Source organism: Anticarsia gemmatalis, chromosome 27 (genome assembly GCF_050436995.1).
Source record: "Anticarsia gemmatalis isolate Benzon Research Colony breed Stoneville strain chromosome 27, ilAntGemm2 primary, whole genome shotgun sequence".
Classification (NCBI taxonomy): Eukaryota; Metazoa; Arthropoda; class Insecta; order Lepidoptera; family Erebidae; genus Anticarsia; species Anticarsia gemmatalis.
Genome location: NC_134771.1, coordinates 999,682 through 1,021,138, shown reverse-complemented (window position 1 = coordinate 1,021,138; position 21,457 = coordinate 999,682). Strand labels below are relative to the sequence as shown.

The 21,457-nt window shown below is 36.3% G+C and overlaps 2 protein-coding genes and 1 non-coding gene across 14 annotated transcripts in view; 1 reads left to right on the top strand and 2 right to left on the bottom strand.

Annotated features, from left to right (window-relative positions):
- Positions 1 to 24: 24 nt before the first annotated feature.
- TRNAE-CUC (transfer RNA glutamic acid (anticodon CUC)) lies at positions 25 to 96 on the bottom strand. The gene has a single exon. It is a non-coding gene; the product is annotated as a tRNA-Glu (tRNA).
- A 484-nt stretch (positions 97 to 580) lies between these two features.
- Positions 581 to 8,103, bottom strand: sel (canopy family protein seele). Its single transcript, XM_076132085.1, has 7 exons — positions 7,892 to 8,103; positions 7,749 to 7,816; positions 6,511 to 6,610; positions 5,705 to 5,859; positions 5,036 to 5,128; positions 4,265 to 4,360; positions 581 to 3,788 (listed from the first exon to the last, which is right to left on the bottom strand). The coding sequence occupies exons 1-7, from the start codon at positions 7,977 to 7,979 to the stop codon at positions 3,648 to 3,650; spliced, it is 741 nt and encodes a 246-aa protein (XP_075988200.1). The 5' UTR covers positions 7,980 to 8,103; the 3' UTR covers positions 581 to 3,647.
- Positions 8,104 to 8,788: 685 nt separating this feature from the next.
- The window catches only part of Sin3A (SIN3 transcription regulator family member A), a 50,312-nt gene continuing 37,643 nt past the window's right edge, over positions 8,789 to 21,457 (top strand). For 4 of the 12 annotated variants that reach the window (XM_076132080.1, XM_076132077.1, XM_076132081.1 and 1 more), the window contains exons 1-2: positions 14,559 to 14,919; positions 19,421 to 19,528. In XM_076132080.1, coding sequence (XP_075988195.1) covers positions 19,454 to 19,528 — 75 coding nt within the window. In that variant the 5' untranslated portion in view covers positions 14,559 to 14,919; positions 19,421 to 19,453. Of the gene's footprint in view, positions 8,971 to 10,048; positions 10,285 to 14,556; positions 14,920 to 19,420; positions 19,529 to 21,457 lie in introns of those variants that run through there. The other 8 variants (XM_076132078.1, XM_076132075.1, XM_076132083.1 and 5 more) reach the window with 6 other exon arrangements.

The window sequence follows — 21,457 nt, the reverse complement described above, 5'->3', positions numbered from 1 at the left end:
GTATAATTAAAGTTCAAAAAGATATTCCGATACCGGGAATCGAACCCGAGCCTCCTGGGTGAGAGCCAGGTATCCTAGCCACTAGACCATATCGGATCGTGTCTGTTGGTAAGAATTTGGTGTTCCAATTATTAGGACAGATCTTTGATTTCAAAAGAGATTATTCTATTAAGACAAAAATAGTTTTCTTCTCATTTGTACTATTATTTCTACAGTATAAATCAGAAATTAAAAACTCTGAGACCATCGACATCTCGATATTATAATTCCAAATAATATAACATTACCATGGTAAAATCTAATACATCTAGGTTCTCACCACTGACAAAATTATAGTCCTATCCAACTGTCTGACCTAAAATTCTTAGAAATAACTTCGGAACATTTTCAACAAACCTGGGAATCAATTCCAAGATTCTCTATGCGGCAGCCACTTTTATGAACTCTGACACTTTCAAAAGGAAAATAATTTTATTATTTACACAAAAATATTTACAAGTTACAAATATATTTAAACTAAATTATATTATCTAATATATACAAAGTAAGGAAAATCAGGTTTAATTGTAAATAAAACTAGTTATATTCAAACAACCATTTAATAACTATACACATCACTTAAAATCACAACATTTCAAACTCATAGGTAACTGAAACATTCAATGCAATCACAACTAACAGTTGCAATAACCTATCTATAGTAAGATATTAGTTAACTATAGTTTAATTAACTATACATACTTGTATAAAACAAAACTAAGATTGTTTTTAACTCTCTCAGAATTTTCTAAATCAGGCATACGGATAGTTTATAACCTGGATAAACACGTAAGATCGCGATCAAAGCTGTGCCTACCCATACAAGTAGTTACTTCATTTGTCGTATAGTTAGTGGTCAACCTAGTGTCAAAGTTGTTCAAGCCGCTCGAAGGCCTTTGACATGGCTTAACGACTGTTATCTTATTAATAACAACCGGTACCGACTTTTTACGTGCCCTCCGAAGCACGGAGACGCTCAGTTCAAATACCACTATGCGGCCACCCATCTATGGAATGTCCGCGCCAAGGTTGCTTAACCCACTGATCGTTTACCAACCGGTGAGTGCAACTAGCCACGAGCGAGTTACTTAAATAATATCATCACATCACGCCTGTTAAACCCGAAGGTGTTGGCAGAGGTGTATGAAATATATCATAGAATCCCATGGAATAGGGAGCCTATTGTCATAAGAAAGCTAGTTAAATTGAAATAGTTGCCTCGTTTCACTGTAGTAGACCATCTCTCAGTAAAGATAGGTTTTTGAAACTGTACATGTAAATTGCAGTCCCACGGAATGCTTGAGTAAAATTATAAATAAATCACACTAGTATATTATAGGAAACTAGCTGACCCGGCAAACGTTGTTTTGCAATAAAATTTAATTAAAATACATTGTCCAGCGGACAAAATTGTGAATCTAAATCATTCTCAGATCCCCGGGAACACACACAAAAAATTTCTTCAAAATCGGTCCAGTCGTTTAAGAGAAGTTCAGTGACATACACACTTACAGAAGAATTATATATATAAAGATGTAAGATCCATACTTAAAAGATTTTAAAGAGTTTATTGTGATTGTTACTGAATAAATGAACAAAAAAATGGACAGGTATTTAAAATTAATAGACTAGTTACGTAACCACGAGCTCCTCTGTAAGAACTCGACGCTAAGTAAACAAGATCGATCTCTTAGGTCAAGGTATGCTTGCCGAGGTCGGGTTATGGATGGGTGACTATATTATACATACCTAATTCCGAAGTTTTAGATATTTTCTGTTAATTTTATGAAGCAAAACACTAGTGTGATTTATTTCTTATAAATAAGTATATATAAAAAAGTTCAATTGTCATGAATTATTGTCATAGAAACAACTTAGTTGTTACATTTGAAATGGACGATTTTTATATCCAAAATCGCTGAAATAGTTATATAGCCCCTAAGCTAAAAAGCCCCTAAGATGATAACTAAATAGTCACTATATAACAAGAGGACCACTAAACGTAGCGTTCGTTTCACAGCTTATGAATAAGTGCCGGATAACCAATCTGCTAGATAAAATGACAGTTTTTTTTTTATCGTATGGTTAGTGGTCAACCTAGTGTCAAAGTTGCTCAAGCCGCCCTAAGGCCTTTGACGTGGCTTAACGACTGTTATCTTAATTGACAACAACCGGGGCCGACTTTTTACGTGCCCTCCGAAGCACGGAGACGCCCAGTTCAAATACCGCTATGCTGTCACCCATCTATTAAATGACCGCGCCAAGGGTTGCTTAACCTACAGATCGTTTACCGACCGGTGAGCGCAACTGGCTATGGGCGCCTCAAATGACAGTAATGAGCAGATGTATGAAAACATCTGTCAAAACTCCATCTGTTAGGCTATCTGAAGCTTATCCGAAACTTGAGAAAGTGGGTAGTAAAATTGAGCATATAATTTAGTTTATATACATTTTAAATGCAAATAGTCGTATTAAGGCACAATATTATTAAAATCTATTAATAAATATATCTTAATTTCCCCAAAACAATCTCAATTTAATAAAATATTTAAAAACCTTAACCCCCGGTTTCTGAGGTACATTTAGCGGTAGTTTATCTATTCAATAGCATTTAAAGTTATATAAAAAAATCGCTATTGAATAGATAAACTACCGCTTAATGTACCTCAGAAACCGGGCATAAGTCGGTTTAAATTTAAGTAACAATTGCCGAATATAAATATTTAATTTAACCAATTACTGTCCCACTGCTAGGCAAGGCTCTCGAGTCCACCACGCTGACCAAGTGCGGGTAAATATCTTAAAATTTGTATATAATTTTCTATTACAGTCAACCTGGGTAACTTTGAATCATTTGGGTAACATTGACAGTGGGAATTTGAACTAGTTTCGATTATTTTTTCATATGAAACCAACACAATTGATAAAAGTTTGCAAAACTAAAATAAACCTTTATCAATTGTGTTGGTTTCTTATGAAAAAATAATCGAAACTAGTTCATATTCCCCCTGTCAATGTTACCCAAATGATTCAAAGTTACCCAAATTGACTGTATTTGTCACAATAAATGCTGTATATGGAAGACATTTCTATTTTTGCATAAATAAATTTAGATAATCGTTCATAATCTCTCTACTAAGTTGTTTAGCTATAGTATTGGTATATATTCTTATCATAGCAACCCTGTTTTGAAAAATGTTTTATAACTTCACGTATTTTGACCTGAAGGTGTAGGCAGAATAATGTATTCCATACTATATGTAAAATATGTAAAATTAAACACAGTTTTTGAAATCTAAATATATAAAACTCAAAGGTGATTGACTGATTGACTGACATAGTGATCTATCAACGCCAACCACTGGACGGATCGGCCTGAAATTTGGCATGCAGGTAGATGTTATGACGTAGGCATCCGCTAAAAAAAGATTTTGGTAAAATCCACCCCTAAGGGCATAAATAGGGGTTGAAAATTTGTATGTTCCTAGATTTACGACAGATTAACCGAGATTTTCACATGGATACTTTTTTCTTTTTGTTAATTTTCCGAAAAACTGTGTTTAACTTAACTATAACTTTATAAACTAAGGTAATCTATACTATATCGCTTATAATTCATCTTTAGGTTCAGCAGGGATGTCGAAGTCATCTTCAGTGGGGACCTCGTCGTAGTCTCCTTCTTGGACGTCCGGCACGTTGGACATCTGGGGGGGCATGCCGCCGAAGCCGTAGGGGTCTGGGCCGTGGACCTGTGGGAATAGGGGAGGGGGGTGAATAAATAATTAAACCTATATTTAGGATTCCTACACCATCAATTTATTAATTAATTCCCCACTGCCTTAATTTCCTGTTAAAGAAAGGATTCCCAAGGAGATTTGATCTGCCCGTCGTAAAAACATCAGCCAAATCTTATTACAGCATCTGATTTTAACAATGAATACAAGTTGTGCTGACATTACTCGACTCGAATACGCGATGTCAGTTCGCACTACTAATTAATTTCCTTTCTACCATAGTAGATTTGACGGCCTCCGTCGCGCAGTGGTTTATATCGCCATGCCGAGTTCGAATCCCACACGGAGAAATTATTTGTGTGTTTCAGGCCTGATTGTAATTTGTGCCCGTTGCTTGTATTTTTGTAGAAATCCCCGCGACACAAGAGCAATTCTTAGTGCGGGAGTAGTCTTTTAAAAAACAAATATATATATACATTAGACGTTGTTACCTTGACATATTCAGCTTCCATCTCATGTGTCCACGTGGTGTCCTCAGCAGTGGGCAACATCCACTCTTCGCAGTACTTGGCGTGGTTGAAGCAGATCTGAAATATTTACACACTATTTTAGAAAAATACTATAAACAAATATTTGCAAGTTTAAAAAACATGCTAATGTAGGCAGCGGTATATAAAACATAACTAATTTTTATCACCACAGAGTCATATATTTTTAGGGTTCCATCCCCAAAGAACCTTATTACTAAGACTTCTCTGTCTGTCACCAGGCTGTATCTTATGAAACGTGACAGTTATACAGTCAAATTTCCCAAAAAATTTGCCACTTTAACAACAAATATACACGTACAAACGACATTATGCTTTCGCCCTTTATAAAAATAGTAGTTAGTAAGTAGTAGTACCCTTCTTCAACCGAGAGTTGAACTCGCACTCGGCCAGTACTTATTTTTTTCCTGACTGACCCGGCGAACTTCATACCACCTAACGGTTAATTCCCTTTTTTTGATTTTTGCTTTTTGAATTTTTTTTCTTTGTAAGAACCATCCTCGTACTTCAAGGAATATTATAAAAAAAATTGCGAAAGTTAAAAATAGGGTTATTTTTGTGTGAATTGTAGTTGTTTGTATCATATTTTATTTATATATATTTATATATAAGAAGAAGATTACATGCTGCTGAATAAACTACAGTACAATAATAGTATTACATAATGTGTTAATAGATTTTTTAAAAGTAATTATAGATAAACAGTGCATTTACCTCTCTCTCGGCGTCGGGCATAATGTCGTCATGGGGACGCTCCTTGTATAAAGACGTGATTTCATCCTCGTTATCCTCGAACATACGCTCACACTGAAAACAATAAAAAAATTAGACATCTATAACAATACTTCAAGTCCACAACCCGCACTCGATCAGCGTGTTGGGGACTTCTCAAGACTCAAGGCCTGACCCCTCCATCATTACGGGAGGAGAGTCTTGCCCAGCAGTGGGACATAATGGGTTAAATTTATTATTACAGTACTTTGAGGAAAAACATTCTGTTACTGGAAACTATGACACAAAATTCAAAAAGTTTTACAGTCTTTGTCATGGCTTAACGACTGTTATCTTAATTGACAACAACCGGGACCGACTTTTTTGTTCAAATCCCATTATGTGGTCACCCATCTATGAAATGACCGTGCCAAGCGATCCTTAACCTACAGATCATTTACAGACCGGTGAGCAACTATGATCACTTCGTAAAACATCGTGATGCAACCTTGCATGCCCGAGAATTTCTTAGAACAGTTATTGAAGGTGTGCATAGTCCCCAACCCACAGTTGGCTAGCATGGTGGACTCAAGTCCTCAACCTCTCCCTCAGTCCGTGAGGAGGCCCTTGGGACATCAACCGGTTAAATTTAATTATTTATCTTTTACTCACATAGTACTCCAGACTCTTGTTCAAATCATCATCAGTGACGAACTTGGTCTTGGAGAAGTCAGGGTTCATGCCACCGTCTTTGGTGATGAGCTGCATGATCGCCAGCTTGCCTGTCGCCTTGTAGTACACGCGGACGTAGTCGTCCATCTTCTTACCTGAAATATTTAGAACATTTGTTAGCAATTTAGTCATTCTAAAAACCTGGAGATTTATATGTTTTTGACTGCCTCCGTGGCGCCCTGGTTAAGGCGGTCGCCACAGTGCGTTGGGACATCATGAGTTTGGTTCCCACATTGAAGAAATATTTGTGCGTCCACATAGTTTAGGGTCTGATTGTACTTGATGACTGATGAGAATGGCTCTCAATCCATGTTGCTAGCCAGTATGTGCTGGAAGCTTAATTGTATTTATGGCTAAAGCAACAGCAGTCTACTACTTCAATATTCCAGTATATATATAGATAACTGATATATATAAATCTTTACAATATTTTTTTTGACATAGACTGTCACCTATCTGTACTCCCTGAACCTTGAAACTAGGCAAAAACCTAGCAGCTATTTATACAATGCTATAAAATATAAAAAGTTAACTCATAAAAGTGAACCTGACAGAGGTCTTTATAGAGAAAAACTTGACAACTTTTGTAATGTAACATATGTTTACTTAGCATTTGTAACTTTGTTATTTGTGGATATTTCTCCATGAAATTCTATGTAATTTGGCGTAAAACAGATTTAGCAAAATTTGAGTTAATATAGCGTAAATAGCTGCTGTCTATTTCAATTGGTGCTCTTAGTACTTACAGATTTCATCAATCACTTCGGAGATGTAGACAGCAGATCTGTGTGCAGGCACTTTCTCTTGCATGGTGTTGCCGCTTGCATCCATTCTGAAGTTGCCAACCTTCAAATAATAAACACATTATTTTAAGATAAGAAATATAGGATTTCAATAAGAAACATACTTTTGTTTTCTGGAACAAAATGCTTTTATAATAATTGCATTGAAAGTATGTTTATAACATTATTCTTATATACAAACCAAGCTATTAGCAAAGAAGTACGGGTCTTTATAAAGCTGTGCAGAGCTTTTGTAACATTTAATGATTATCTAACATTTTGTGGTAATTAACACATACATGTTTTTTATCTGTGTATTTAACCAGTGTAATCAGCACTGAAGAATCAGAAAATGCAAAACAAAATGAATCATATGTAACATGCAACAAAATAGTTTTAAAAGCTATGAATATGAAATGAAGGCATACAAAAACATCATCTTAACTAACAGTAAAACACTATCATGGCCTCTATTGTAGAATAATAAGGAGGAAATCATTTAGGAAGGCAAAAGGTAGATCTGATAGGTTATAAATACCTCAAACCAGAAGATTATAAGCTTCTAACCATAAAGGAGTATAGATTTTTTTTTAATTTCTTAACTTTGTTTCACATGTAATATAGACTATGTGCGGTGTTACAATTTTGTTTTTTTTTTTGGCATGGAGAGCATTACAAAATTTATAAGTTTTACACTGCCTAGCATTGGAAGCGCCAAAAGAGGGTGTAACATAAAATCAACAGTGGTCAAACTGTCAGCCAGCTACAAGCCGGTACCCCTAAGATAAGATAAGATTGTAAATTAAGATTAACTAAGTATGTAAGACAGAGACTTTAAGCATGCCTTGATTTCAAATGTCTCTAAAAGATTATTGACAGAAAAGTTTACTTATTCTTGATTCTAGCCTATAGTCGAACAAAATATAGCACAGATTGTGAGCAACAATAGTCTTTGGACACGACTAAAGTCATTCTACATCTATCTGTGTAATAATAATTATGAAAAACTAACTTTTATAACCAATAATAGTAATGGTTTTGTAACTAAAAAACTATGCAGAAGTTAGTATTATATGCAAAAATATGTTTGTACATAGTTTACAGCTACAATAACATAAAAATAAAGAAATTACGTGTACTTTGGCACAAAATAATCGTTCGAATAGTGAGTGATTCGACACGTAAATAATTGAAATACTTACGTCCACTTTTTTCCATTTATCAACCTTTTTTATCGCATCATTAAGCTCCTCGAAGGTCGTCCGACACACTGAAATAATTATATAACATCAATTAACCATTAATTCTAGTAAAATCAATTAATAAAGTTTCGGCGAATACGCACCTAGACATCTCAAGTTTTGAGGATCTATTCTTGCGGAAACTACCGCGAAAAGAACAGTTAACACGCAGAGAAGAATGACAGCACGCATTTTTACGGTTAATTAAGTAACTATCACCAATAAGTGTTTAATTTACAAGAAAAAACAGATAAATGTCGTGAAAACCTCAATACGTGTTGAAGAAGTTTATCTTTTTTACTGTCATACACGAACCGTTTTCTGGTTGGTCGAATTTTTGTAATCAAAGATTTTTGACAATGCTGCCTTTCTATTGGTTGTAATTCTAGAAGTATACTGCGACCAAAATAAATAGCACGTTGATTCAGGTTTATAACTGCTATTGTTCATACCATTCAACTAAGTGGACGTTATACGACTCTGCGTTTTTTTTAAGTTTATTGATTTCGTTTTCGACCTTTTTTGTTACATTTACCTATAATAATTACCGTCAATTGACAAACCCTCGAAATGATCTAAGCTGTAAAAAACCAATGTCCTTGTTAATAAAGCAACTTGAATTTTTCAAAAGAAAGTCTAACAATGTATGCAAAAAAAATGGATGGCTAAATGCGACACCTGTAAACACTATCAACATTTTTTTTATGGACAACACAATGACACACTATGCGTCTGTGTGTGTAAACCTGCAACAGGAAAACATCAATGTCAAGACAATCACTTATCATATTTTTATCACATGAGTTGAGCTCTATGTTATGTTAGCCGCGAATAAAAAACAATTCGTAATTTTAAATAGCACGTTCATTATTAAAGTCATCAAATATGTCAGCTTAAAATTAATAAAATTTTGCCCTTTCTGACTCCCTCGATTGCCCGTTCTCCGGTTTTCCGACCGCCCGCCCCCCACCTATCAACCGACCCAACCAAACCAAACTAACCAACAGTTCGCATTCGGTCTCTATGCGCGACAGACGTTTGCTCAACGGCATGTATAATTTTTTTATGCACATCAAATTGTTCAAAAACCTCAAAATACCTTAAATTTTAACATTGAATCGTCTTGGAGTGACGTTCCAGTGAGTTTTGTGAAGAAATACGCACGTTTCGTGTAAAAAATCAGGTAAGTGACTGGTTGACAGATTGCGTCTTTTCCTATTCTGAGCTTATTATGTGGTCTTTTTAGTATATTTCAATTGCTTTCATTAGTGAAATACGTGTAGTGGTAGTGTTAGGTCGTAGTAGATAATGCCATATTGGCAGTCACGTCTTGTTAGGCACACCTGTGCTCTCGCCATACGCTACTCTACATTCGATGTAGTAGTGCATATTTTATGTAACTTCTCTAAAAAATTGTTATCAATAAAGTGCGTCATGTGCAGTTAGAAAATCCCAATTTCATAACGATTGAGCGCGCGGCCGCTGCCGCCTGACGACTTGGCAACGCGCTTGCCATCCGATAAAACTTGTTAAAAAGTTAATTTATCAAACAAAAAATGTGTTATTATCCGTCGACCGGCGTTTCCCTTTGTTTTCCGTGTGAAATCGTCCCTTTGTCCTTCGGTAGGGAGCGCTGGGCGCGTCGCGGTACAGGAATTTCGACTCTAGAAAAGTGCCATAATACAATGATGGTATACATCGGTAGGTCGGGCGCGCTCGCCGCCCGCTCGCGTCGTTTTCACAACGCCTGTGTTCGTGCGTATCTACGTGGTCGACGTCAGTGTGCTCGTGCGGTAGTTTGTTTATACTCACTACCGCACCAATACGCCGTCTATTATTATGGGCGTAAGGCTCAGTATCGTATGTAGGTCGGCGTCCTCGTCGGTGTTTGTCTATCGATCTCTGCGGTGGCCAATGGCACATGTCGGCGCGGTCCTGCGCGGCCGCGCCTCGCTCCGCGCTTTGGTGAAAGCCGGGCGCGCTCGGACGATATATTACAATTCATGTACATCTATACGATGTCTATAACTACTATCTTATCATTTGAAATGCTGTTATAACATGACGCTCCCCCTCCCCGCTCGCTCCCCCCGCCTCGCCGCGCCGCCTCACCCCGCTCATCGAAGTGAAGGCCTACTAGATCATGAGATTTTCAAATAAGAACCCGCGAAGTTGATGTATAAATTGTAATCGTGAATGTTTTGTCGAGCGCTGTTTGGCGACCTCCGGCGTCATGGCGAGCGCGGGGAGCGAGGCGGGGGGGTCGAGGGGAGCCAGAAATAGAAGTGCGGATTGGAAACGTGCGACGTGGCAACGTCGCGCGCTCGGTCGCACTCAGTGTCGGTTCAAAATGGCGTCTGTGCGTGATCGATACCGCGGAATTTACGTTGAAAATGACCGTATTTGTGATGTATCTGGTTGTGAGTCGGCCGGAGGGCTACCCTGGCAGCACGGGGCGTGCGCCCCGCACCCGGTGCTGGCTCACGACCCGCTCAATGTACGTATCTCAACCATATTGCGCCGACACTTTGCCCCCTACATGAATACCTAGGTATGGCTAGAGTACGCTTGCAATCACGATGATCTAGGCATCTACAGCATATCCGATAACCGTTATTGAGATCTCTTGAACTTTCAGTTAGCTATGCGTTCGTTTACACGACAGAATAAGCAGTTTTATACACCTCTGTGCTGAACTTCCCTGTGTTACGTAATAGGCATTTTTATGCGGAAAAGTTTCGTAACAGCGTGGTTTGGAATGTTTTATCTATGAATCTGTTAGCCTTAACATAAAGAGAATACATAGAATCTCATCATTCGCGAGTTGCATCTGATAAATTGAAACAAGATGGCGGCCGTTGTAAAATTAAGACGCAGTAGCGCGCTGAATGTTGGCAACGTCGCGCTTGACGAGTAATTGTATGTAGCCGACTCACTTGTTCGATAAGAAGTTTCAAGGCTATAATACGTTGTGTATCCTCAGTTTAACAATGGGATAAATTTAATACGAACGATAAACGAGTTTAAAACTTAATGCCTCGGTATTGGTGTTGTAATTAAATTTTAGCCGTAAGTTACGTTTGTGTGGTACACACACATGGGCGCGTTAATTGAGGTTAATACTTTAGTCTCGCTCGCATGTTGTACCTGTTTACTGGCACACAGATATACGCTAACAAACAAACAAGCTTGTTATTGGGTGGACTAGTACCTCGGATGGAATAATGGCGATCAGCGCGAGTTTACGTCATACCGGGCCACCTCCGATCTAAATTGTTGCATATTCATGAAGGATTTTCATATAAAATGTGAGATTTATATAAGATTTTGCGTGCAGTGGATTCATAAGGTGCTCAATCGTCTAATTGGCTATTTGATCGCTTAGATGAGTAGTGAGGTTTTTGAACTCGATGCATTCGTGACTTAAAATAGACGAGATAACGTGTCTATAATACAGAAACATAAATAAAACTGAGAGCCAGATATTCTTGTTTGCAGTTAAACACTCCTTGGTTTAAACATTGAAAGAATACGAGAATAAATTTAGCTGATGCAGAAACTCATTACTGAATTCTATGTTTCCTAATGTCTTTCCAATTTCTTACCGATTTAGATAAGAATGAATCTTACGAAGGTAGAAGTTATTAAAAGGGACTTATAAATGACATTTTTCTTGCCCATTTTCGCGTTACATTGTTTTTTTGCCATAAATTGGTTTTCCTTTAAGCTTTTGCAGTCTCATTCCTCTTTGCGTTTCAATGGAAGTGATTATCATTGAGCAAATATTGAATATTTGTATGAAAGAGAAGCCATGATTTAACTCTTAGTGGACTCTTAGGAAAGCAATAACATAATCATGACAATTTCAATACTGATAATGAGCTAAATACCAATATCCCTAAAAAATGGTACAGCTCTGGATGCCTTTTTTCTCAAATCAGTAATGTCATCTATACAGTTTTTATAAGGCATTTAATAGTCATCATGTAATGGAATTAAACTAGTTTTTTGTTGACGAGTTACGAAACCGGTATATTGTTTCTTCATATCATCGTAAAATATTGTTTATTACCTAATTATAACTACAGTCACTACTGAAGATTGGAAAGCAAGCTTTTTCATTAGAAGAGATAATGAACGGATGTATGTATGTGAGTGAAGCAAGGGAAGTTTGTAAGGATCGTGCCAAGTGGCGTTCTTTGGTCTCTGCTTACCGTGAAAAACGCGTGATTTTATGTATGTACGAGTTATTGAACGGAAAATACAATATCTAACCAGCGTTAAACATGGAAAACCATAGGAAGATAAGGTTATTTGTCCTATTTCATGATAAGATAATAAAATGTCCGGTATAATGCGTAGGTGAATATAAAATCGTATTACCAGTTCTATGGGTAGGTCGTAAACTGTTTACCTTCATAACTTGTGACATTTAGCACCTTTTAATAAAATGTAGAGCAACAAACTTGTATATTTGAAGGTTTAGTGTTACGGATAACCTATCTGATAGATAGTGACAGTCAATGTAGGAAAAGGACTGGCAAAATTCTTCCCGTTTAGTTAATCAATACTTATTCAGAAGTGGTGGGCTTGGATAATTTTCTTTACACATTGTTAGTGTCTAATTTCTTTGAGTCACTGTCCAAAGGTTTTTGTTTTCATTGACAACAACTTGAGACACATTTTTATGTGCTTAATTTAGAAATTTTGTTCATATACTTATAACTGACATTAGTTTTTCACGTGTTTCTTTGTGAGCCCTTTATGTATTCACTGTTAGGCAAAGGCCTCCCCTCTTTAATTCCAAATCTGTCTGCGCTGTGCCATACCCTACCATGATGGTCCAGCAAATACGGCAATGTCTTACTATAGCGCTACTAAAAAACTCTCATCAGCTTTTAAGAACAATTTTAGTTCATAAACATGGCTTCTTTTTCTTCACGGGGTAATTTTAGTAGCAATAGTATATTTGCCAAAAAATTCCCAATCGCAATATTTCACAAAAATATGCCCTTTTGATACCTTCAATGTTTTTTCTGTTTCTTGGCAATCGTAGAAGTAAATTTCTGTTTGCGTGATAAAGCAACCATCTTGTTTCACCTAAATCATGGACCGTGAATTCGTGACTCCGCAAAAACTTTGTTTATTAAGTCATGGTGATTTTTAGAAATCGAAAAACATTCTGTTTCTACTTCAAAGTCATTTGAGTTTGTTATAAAATGGTAGTGCTATTGTTAGTGTGTATTGCTAAGATCTATTGTGTACCTAGAAAGGAATAGGCATCCCGTAGAATTGTCATAGAGAGTTCTTTTGGCATATTCATCGACTTTTTATAAGTAGGACATTGCTTAAGGATTAACAATAGGGTGTCATAAACTGCAAGCGTATTTTTAATGCCATTTCGCGATTGATTTTGGCTAGATTCTGATTTCTTTAAGGTTTTGGAAGGGAGAAGTACAAAATAGAAGATAAATTAGGATTGCTCTCTCACTGGTCTTGATATAGATAATAGCAATAGGTAGTTTTGGGTCAGGGTGAAGGTAGGGTGTTATGGCCTTATGAGTCTTAAAATCAACTTTCAAAAGGGGTATTCTTCAATAATTTCTTGAATAAAATGTCTTTGTTTTAATTGAATCTTTTCCCCTTGAAGTGTGTATAATTTTTCTGCAAAATCAAACAAACCTTTTGTCCCTTTAATGTTGTTTCTGCAAATTGTGGATCATAAAATATTTTATATTATAGTTTCCTTGTAGATGTTTATAAACATTCCTATAGAATTGTAGCCATTTGCTTGTAGATTATGATGTTTTTTTATTATTTGAATCTGCTAATATAGTTACCAACCTTTAATGTAGTTAGTTCATTATTTTTTTTTAGTAGTTTGAGAACCATTTTAACAGTTTATTTGATTTTTTATAGACTGCAGGGAAATTTAGTAAAGAAAATGAAGTTGAACAAAATTTTATAGTACAATAAAAACTTGTTTTTTTTAATTGTTTGTTTTTACTATAACCCAGACCTAAAACATATTAAAACTTTTATGATCTTAGAAACTATTAGGTCATTGCAACTGTTTTATATGTCTCTATACATCATTTCTGTGACGATTTTTCTAAAATTTAACTCATCCTTGACCTATTTTCTGCAGCAAGGGTTAGTGGTTACTTCAGGTACCCATAACCCGTTCCCATTGTGGAATAAAAGCCCCCCTCGTCTCTATGTGCTGTTGAAACTCCCATACAAATTGCTCTCAGTATAAATCTCTTCCAACCGTTTATAACATGTTTTGAATAACGAGAGAAACCGACCGCTCTTCATTTTACAAATGGCTCTTAAGTAGCGAGTGAATTAACTGATTCACTGCAGTTATTTTGTTATTCCCCTCGGCGATATTCACTTGTCGTCAAGCCAATGCAACTTGCGACTTCCACGCACGTAATGACAATAAGAATATAAAAAATTACACTCACTTAACTGAATACATACCAGGAACAACATACCAATCATAATCATCCATTTCTTTCGACTAAAATTAATCTTTGCATTGTTTTTGGCGGGAAATAGAAGCGGAGTGGCCCGGGTGTGCTCTCAATAGCGACTGTTGTATAATTTTAGAGAAAGGAGATTTTGTTTTGGTCCACCAGTGCCGCGGCGGTGGTTCGTGGCATTTCATATCGTTGCAAGTCCGTTTCGCTCGCTATTATTTGTATGGCGGCGTTGCCGTTCCGTCTAGTGCTCGGGCTCGATTCTCGCTCGGGCCGCGGTGGTTGGAGGCGCTGCGAGCAGTCAGTCGGCCGCGCAGCTCGGTGCGCGACGTTTGTCCGAGGAAGGGCTCCGCTTGCGTCCCTCCAGTCCCGGCGCGGCAGTGTCGCGGGTGCGAAAGAGATAGCATATTGCGCGAGCGAGACAGCGCTATGGCAGTGTCGCAACCTCGCCCACCTGACCGTGTTGACGCCGCGCTCGAAAAAGTTGCGCCGTTGCGCTATTTGGAGGCGCACGAATGTGCTCGCGCGGAGCAAGCCGTGACGCGCTATTATCTTTATTCATTGTCTCTAGACAGTTTTTTGAGTTATAAGAAGCGTTTTCTACATGCAGTTGGAGATCTTGACGTGTCAGCGTATTATATTCAACGGTATGTACTCATTTTGTTGCTTTTTGACATCGAAGCGTCCGAGGCCAATTCTTATCTCAATTGCAACAGATAGATAATGGATCAAATCTTAACATCCAGTAAACTGGGTTGACTTCTGTTCTCCTTCGTGTAACATTGATTCGCATTGACGTTCAGTGAGTCGCGCTGTGTAATTGTTGGTATTTAGTCGCCATTTTCTACGTCGGTGACGAATACCGCCGCGCCGTCCTCGTTTCCCCCGGTTCGATGCAAACCGGACTTTACCGCTCTATTCCGAAAGATGATTATCCTTAACCGCCTTTAACTTTTTCTTCAAACGAGATCCGCTCGCTATGATTCATTGTAGAAATAATAATACCTAACGATTTTTGTAAGTGACTGTACCGTGAAAGAGGCGAGTTCAATACCTATCTAAATAGAAGTTTCAGAACGTGGCCATGTAAAAAAGGCGGGATTTATCGAGTGTTTGATTCGATTTTGTTTTGTTGCCAACGTTGCAGTGTTGAATCTTTGAAAGTTTGAGTGAGTAGGTATTCTGCGGCGCGGCCCCCCGGCTGTTGTGCACCTAGCTAGGGTGTTATCGATTTGTGTACGTTTTCCGCTATAAATAAGTACGAGTTTGTGTCATCGCCGTCGCTGCCGGACCGGTTTGTGAACGAAACCTGTGTGGGTGCTGTGACCGGAGATTCGAAATTCCAAATTCGAATGCGCTTCTCGCCTTTTAGCTTTCGAGTACTTACATGTTCGTGTTTTTAGTTGTAGTTGCGTAATGTGTTTATAAAAGCCACACATTCACCGTACAACTGTGTTAGTCACGTTGTTGCTAATTTTGTTTTATTGACGTTGCCCTATCTATTTTACGGTTAGTTTATTTGAGAAGGCAGTAATTTACAACTCTGACCCTGAACGTTATGCTAAAAAATGTCAAAGTTGTAAGAAAGTGGAACGTGGTTGAGTGATTTAAATTCAGGACGTGACGTCATGTCATATAGGTACCTACACACTTTTCAAATGTGTGCCCGCGTCTGTAACCCAGTACTTACCCAGTTATTGATTGAGTCGAGTGATGATGACTAAGAACTGAAATTTAAAGTTACTGTTTACTAATAACGTTTAGAAACCCAGGGGTAAGTTTTATTACGTAATAGTTTCATCACCATTAAAAAATTAACAACGATAAAACAAAACAACTCGTATTCGACGTCTGAAAATGGCGGGCGGTCGGTATCATTTGTTATTCGTCTTCGAACGGATCAATGAACTAGATTTGTCAGCTGTAAACTCAATAATACTTGCTACTAATTAACATTTTTTACTAATTGTGTTTATGAAATTCTTCAGTGTAAGTTTTAAGTTATAAATTCGATTTATTTTAGATAAACTCGCGTGCTACTTCTATAACCTATAAGTGGTCACATGTTTCCGCCGTATTATTATTTTTATCAGTGCTGGAGGTTAAAATAACTAATGGCGTGGTTCGGGTGGACGTTTTCTGTGTTTATTTCATATTACAAAGTCTGAATCATCGTGATTTTCACAATTTATTGACAGTGACTTGTACCGACATGATTGTAGGAAAATATTGCACCAATAATATCACGCTATAATCCTTTGCAGTGTAGCAAAGGGTATAATAACCACTATGTAGTCTTATTACGGTCTTTGAACTTATATTTTTTATTTCATACACGTTCATACAGTTGTTTCGTCATACATACTGGCCGGTTGCGAGTTAACGCACCTGTTTTTGATATTAACCTTTTTGATCATTATTTCAAGACTTTTGTAAAAAAATAATAAGGCCTGTAGATCCCCCCCATCCCGTTGGATACCTCTATAGGTTTGCCAACTGCGTACAAGGGGGTATATTGAAGTAAACATTGGAAGCGTCGCACTGTTCATGTGAATGAGTCACACCAATGATTTTTGTTATGAGCATATTTAAAAACTAGGTACTTCAAGGATAAAAAATCTGTTTTTATTTTTTTCCTATCTTCAAAAATGACCGAGATATTAAACGTCAAAGTATGGCCATCGCGCCAAACTCCGGCGAAGCGGCCGCACGGACGTATGACGTCATCTCACGACACTGCTATTTCGTCAGTACTTGCCAATACCTACATAGGCTCGTTGCGCTCTCGCGGTTTCACTTTAAATAATTTGTTTTGCTTATAGTGGACAAACAAAATATAATAATAATAATAAATTTAACCCATTTTTATGTCCCACTGCTGGGCAAGGGTCTCCTCCCGTAATGAGGGAGGGGCTAGGCCTTGAGTCCACCACGCTGGCCAAGTGCGGGTTGGGGACTTTGGATGCCCTCAATAAATGTTTTAAACAAATTTTTAGGCATGCAAGGTTTCCTCACGATGTTTTTCCTTCACCGTTGGAGCATGTGATAATTATGTCTAATAAACACATAACTTCGAAAAGTCATTGGTGTGTTGCCTCGGGTTCGAACCTGCGACCTCTTGCGTGGGAGGTGTCAACTTATACCACTCGGGGACAAACAAAATGGTTAGAAAATATTGTATTGTTCCTATGTGTGCTAACTCCAGTGAAAAAACACCCCAAAAATTGTTTTTTTTCTGTACCATGTAAACTGTTTTATATTTTTGCAAAAGACACTTAATCTAAAACTTAAAGCCCGGTTCAGATACTGTCAAGCGCAAATGTTAAATAGAAGTTTATTGCCTTTTGAACACTTCCTCAAGATCAAGATGCCATATAAATATATAATATCAAAATTAAAATGTTAGTTTAATTAAAAGTTCGCATTACACACCCAATCATATAAGACTACCTACAGAGTAGATTCATGCGTTCATATGATAGCCATCAACCTGACTAAAGTCAGAGGCAGGGATGACAATTTTTTTTTTATAATATTATTTTAAAACTATGTTTTCCAAATTTACACTTGGTAGGTACGTAACACTCATTATTTGTAATGCCAGTTGTAACAAACTTTCAATTTTATTGTTAACTACACACAAAAATATTATTAGTAGTAGGTACCTATACTAGTTCAACTTTCTTATATAGTGATACGAGGATACCTTAGTGGAGGCTTATTTTACTAAAAACGCGATGATTAAATTTATGACACATACACATACACAGACTCTTTAAATATTAAATGCAAATCACTTTTCAAATCAAAACTCCGCATCACCCGCAGTCGAACAAGCGTGTCTGTCGCGATGTGACGTCAGCGCATAGCGCGCGAAGCAACGCAAATTTAAAAAAGCAGTGAAACTTTATAACGCTGTAACTTCGGTAATTTTGACCCGATTTTGATAAAACAAAAACTATTATTATCAGCATAAGTACACAAATTAAATGCAGTATGTTTAATAGTCATATTTTGATGTGCTGGTGTGACTCATTGCGGCGTGCCGAAAATGTTCATACAAGTATACCTACCTATCTAAAACAACTAGTTTTTAGCTGAAAACCTAAAAATTATACTTAGACAATTAGGCTAACATGCTGCTTACTTACGGATCTCCTCTATCTAGAGAAATATAGATAGGTATACCTATAATGACTAAAATACCAATATATTTCAATAATTACTAGAGATCTCAATAGGTTCTATCTAAAACGGCTTGTAAATTCTGAATTGATTCGTGTATAAAGAACAATCCAGTCTACTAGTTGGTCTATGAAAAACTTTGCATATGTCCTTCGAAAGTATATGGATAATCAGGCATCACATTGTTCTTTAATATGATTCAAAGATTTAATTTGCCACAAGCAGCAGCAATAATAAACTAAAACTATCCTAATGAGAATAAACCTTTAACTTAATGATAAAACAATCACAAACTGCATAAAACAAATTAACATATCAATTAATGTCAAGTATTGACATCATTACAAAGTATCTACTATTCCAAGGCTAAATCTATTTAATTTAACTGCAAGATAAAGTCTTAAGAGTTAATTAGATTGTGCATAGTTTTATTACATCTTTTAAGATCTTGTCCACCTGGCTTTAGTCCCCAACTTGCACTTGGTCAGTGTGGTGTTGAGTCCACCACTCTGACCTCTCCCTGGTTTGGTAGGAGACCCTTGCTCACCAGGCAGTCATGGGTTAAAAAAATGTCTTTTCTGATAGTAGGAAAATATTATTTAGTATTTAATGTAGGTAATCATTTAAAATATTGAGCAATAGAAAAGATTTATCATATGTCATAATTCCAAACCACACTGGTTAACCCAATATCAAGCTTGTTCACACACAAAATGTATAGGGCCATCTATAGGCATTGCCGCCTAACTTATAAGCATTGTGTAAGCTACTAATTGTCACTTGTTTTTAGTTATCACTGTTTTTTCACTTTCAATCAATTGTGAAACTGTATATGAGTGAAAAAGGCAAAACACTGTATAACTACAAAACCTTACACAATGTTTATTATGACAAATGGTATAATATCTAAAAGGTTTATTTGTAAAATAAATAAAATACTAAGTATGTATGTTTGAATTCCAGGTGATCTGTGTTATGGGTGATCGTTGATCAGCCATGATGAAACGCACCGGAGTCCCGAGGCTCGGGCCTGATGAGCCAGCACCGATGCCTCCTCAGAATCCACCACAGGTATGTAGTCCTTCTTACAGTTTCCATAAAGACCATTAAAGTCTATACTTAAGTGGGTAATATAAGAGCATAAGTTTGGATGTTTGTTACTCTGCTCCAAAACTGAATGAATTTGGCGAAAATTTGAAGCAGGGATAGATTATCACCAGGATTAACACTTAACAGGTTTTCCAGAGAGGTAGACCTCTCTGCATGGGTAGGTTCTAGAAAAAGATATTGATTAGTACATAAATATGAACATAAAGATGATACAACTGACTATTACCTTTTCAGCACATCCAAATAAATTATGCATATTATGGGAATTTGACAGAAGTTTTCATACTGTCACTTTATCTATCAGATAGTTTATCCAACACTTATCAAAAGCAGTAAAGCTGGTTCTAAATCAAATAAAAATATCTAAAATACCAGTAAAAACACAACAAAGTAATAAAAAAAATACCTTTGTTGTGTAACAGAAAATTGAAAACAGTATGACTAATAGAATAAAAACATACATAGCTAAACATAGTTAATTATTTTTTACGTAATACCTTACTAATACACAATACACGCGTACAAAATGGCCGCCACTGTTGTATTTGTGATACAATACAAATATAGAACTCACCTGAGTTGATTTATAACATAAAACTAGCTATTGGCCATGAAAATAGTGGCATATTTTTCCACTAGATCTATCAATTGGTGAAATTCACTTAATTTCGATCAGCACTTTATAGTTTATGTATGTTAGTTTTCCTATACTGTCCTGTACAATATGATGCCTTAGCTCCCTTTCATTAATAATTATTAGTTACTACAGCTTTTAACAGGTTATCAAATACACCAATCTTGCTACTGCTATACTTTGTTCAATGTTTATCATGATTCTCTTTGTTATTCAAGAATAATGTAGCTTTCTATTAGTAAATAAATATTTTCAGGATTAAAAGATTCAGAAAAAAATCAATAACTAGCTTTAGAAGGTTACCTTACCTTGCTGCAAGGAAATAAATTTTTGTGGTAGATGTTAAACACTGTGCACTTACAAGTTAAGATGTTTTACGGTCACCCATCTCTAAAAATACTGTAGCTTAACTACACAATTTATAGTGACGAAGTTCCGTCTACCGTTATGTCAATACATAGGCGTATTTGTAAGAAAATGACCGACTTTTACGACTAATAGAATAAGGTCACTTTCTAATACACCTTTCATGACCACTGAAAGTGTCTTTTAGTCAGATTCAAATAGTATTAGAAGTAAGTAATACTATTGTAATATTATAGTGCTAAAGTCTATCTGTTGCTATTTCGCGGCTGAACGGCTGTATCGATTTTGATGAAATTCACTAAAGATATAGTTGAGAACTTGAAGACTTATTATTTCAAAAATCTTGTTTTTATTTAAGTGTTTGTGATAAGAATAAGTTGTATGATTTTACAAACATACAAATGATAAAAAGTACCTAGAATCTGTAAAAATCTTTATTTATTGGTAGTCATTATGACTTTAATTTTTTATTCATATTTTTGTAAAGAAAAACAATGATTTATCAATAATTTGTAGCAGAGCTGATATTTTTATCGACAACTTAATCCGAGGAGTATCTAAGAAGGTTTTGAACAAACTATATACTATGAAAGGTATTTCAAAATATTGTGAAAACAATTAATTAAACCAAACACAAAAAATGTAAATATCATCAAATCTATACGAAAAACCTTGCGAATCACAAACATATCTTCAATCTTTTAAATAAAGATAGGACCTTTCAATATAACATTTTATTATCACTGATTAGTATGAAAGCGTGCTCAAAACGAGATCTTAGATACATTAAAACACGTTTAATCTTATCAGTTTCTACAACTGATTATAAATACTGCAGCGTTGAAGAAAATAAACAAATCTATTAGTATAATAATTATATGAAACTCTTT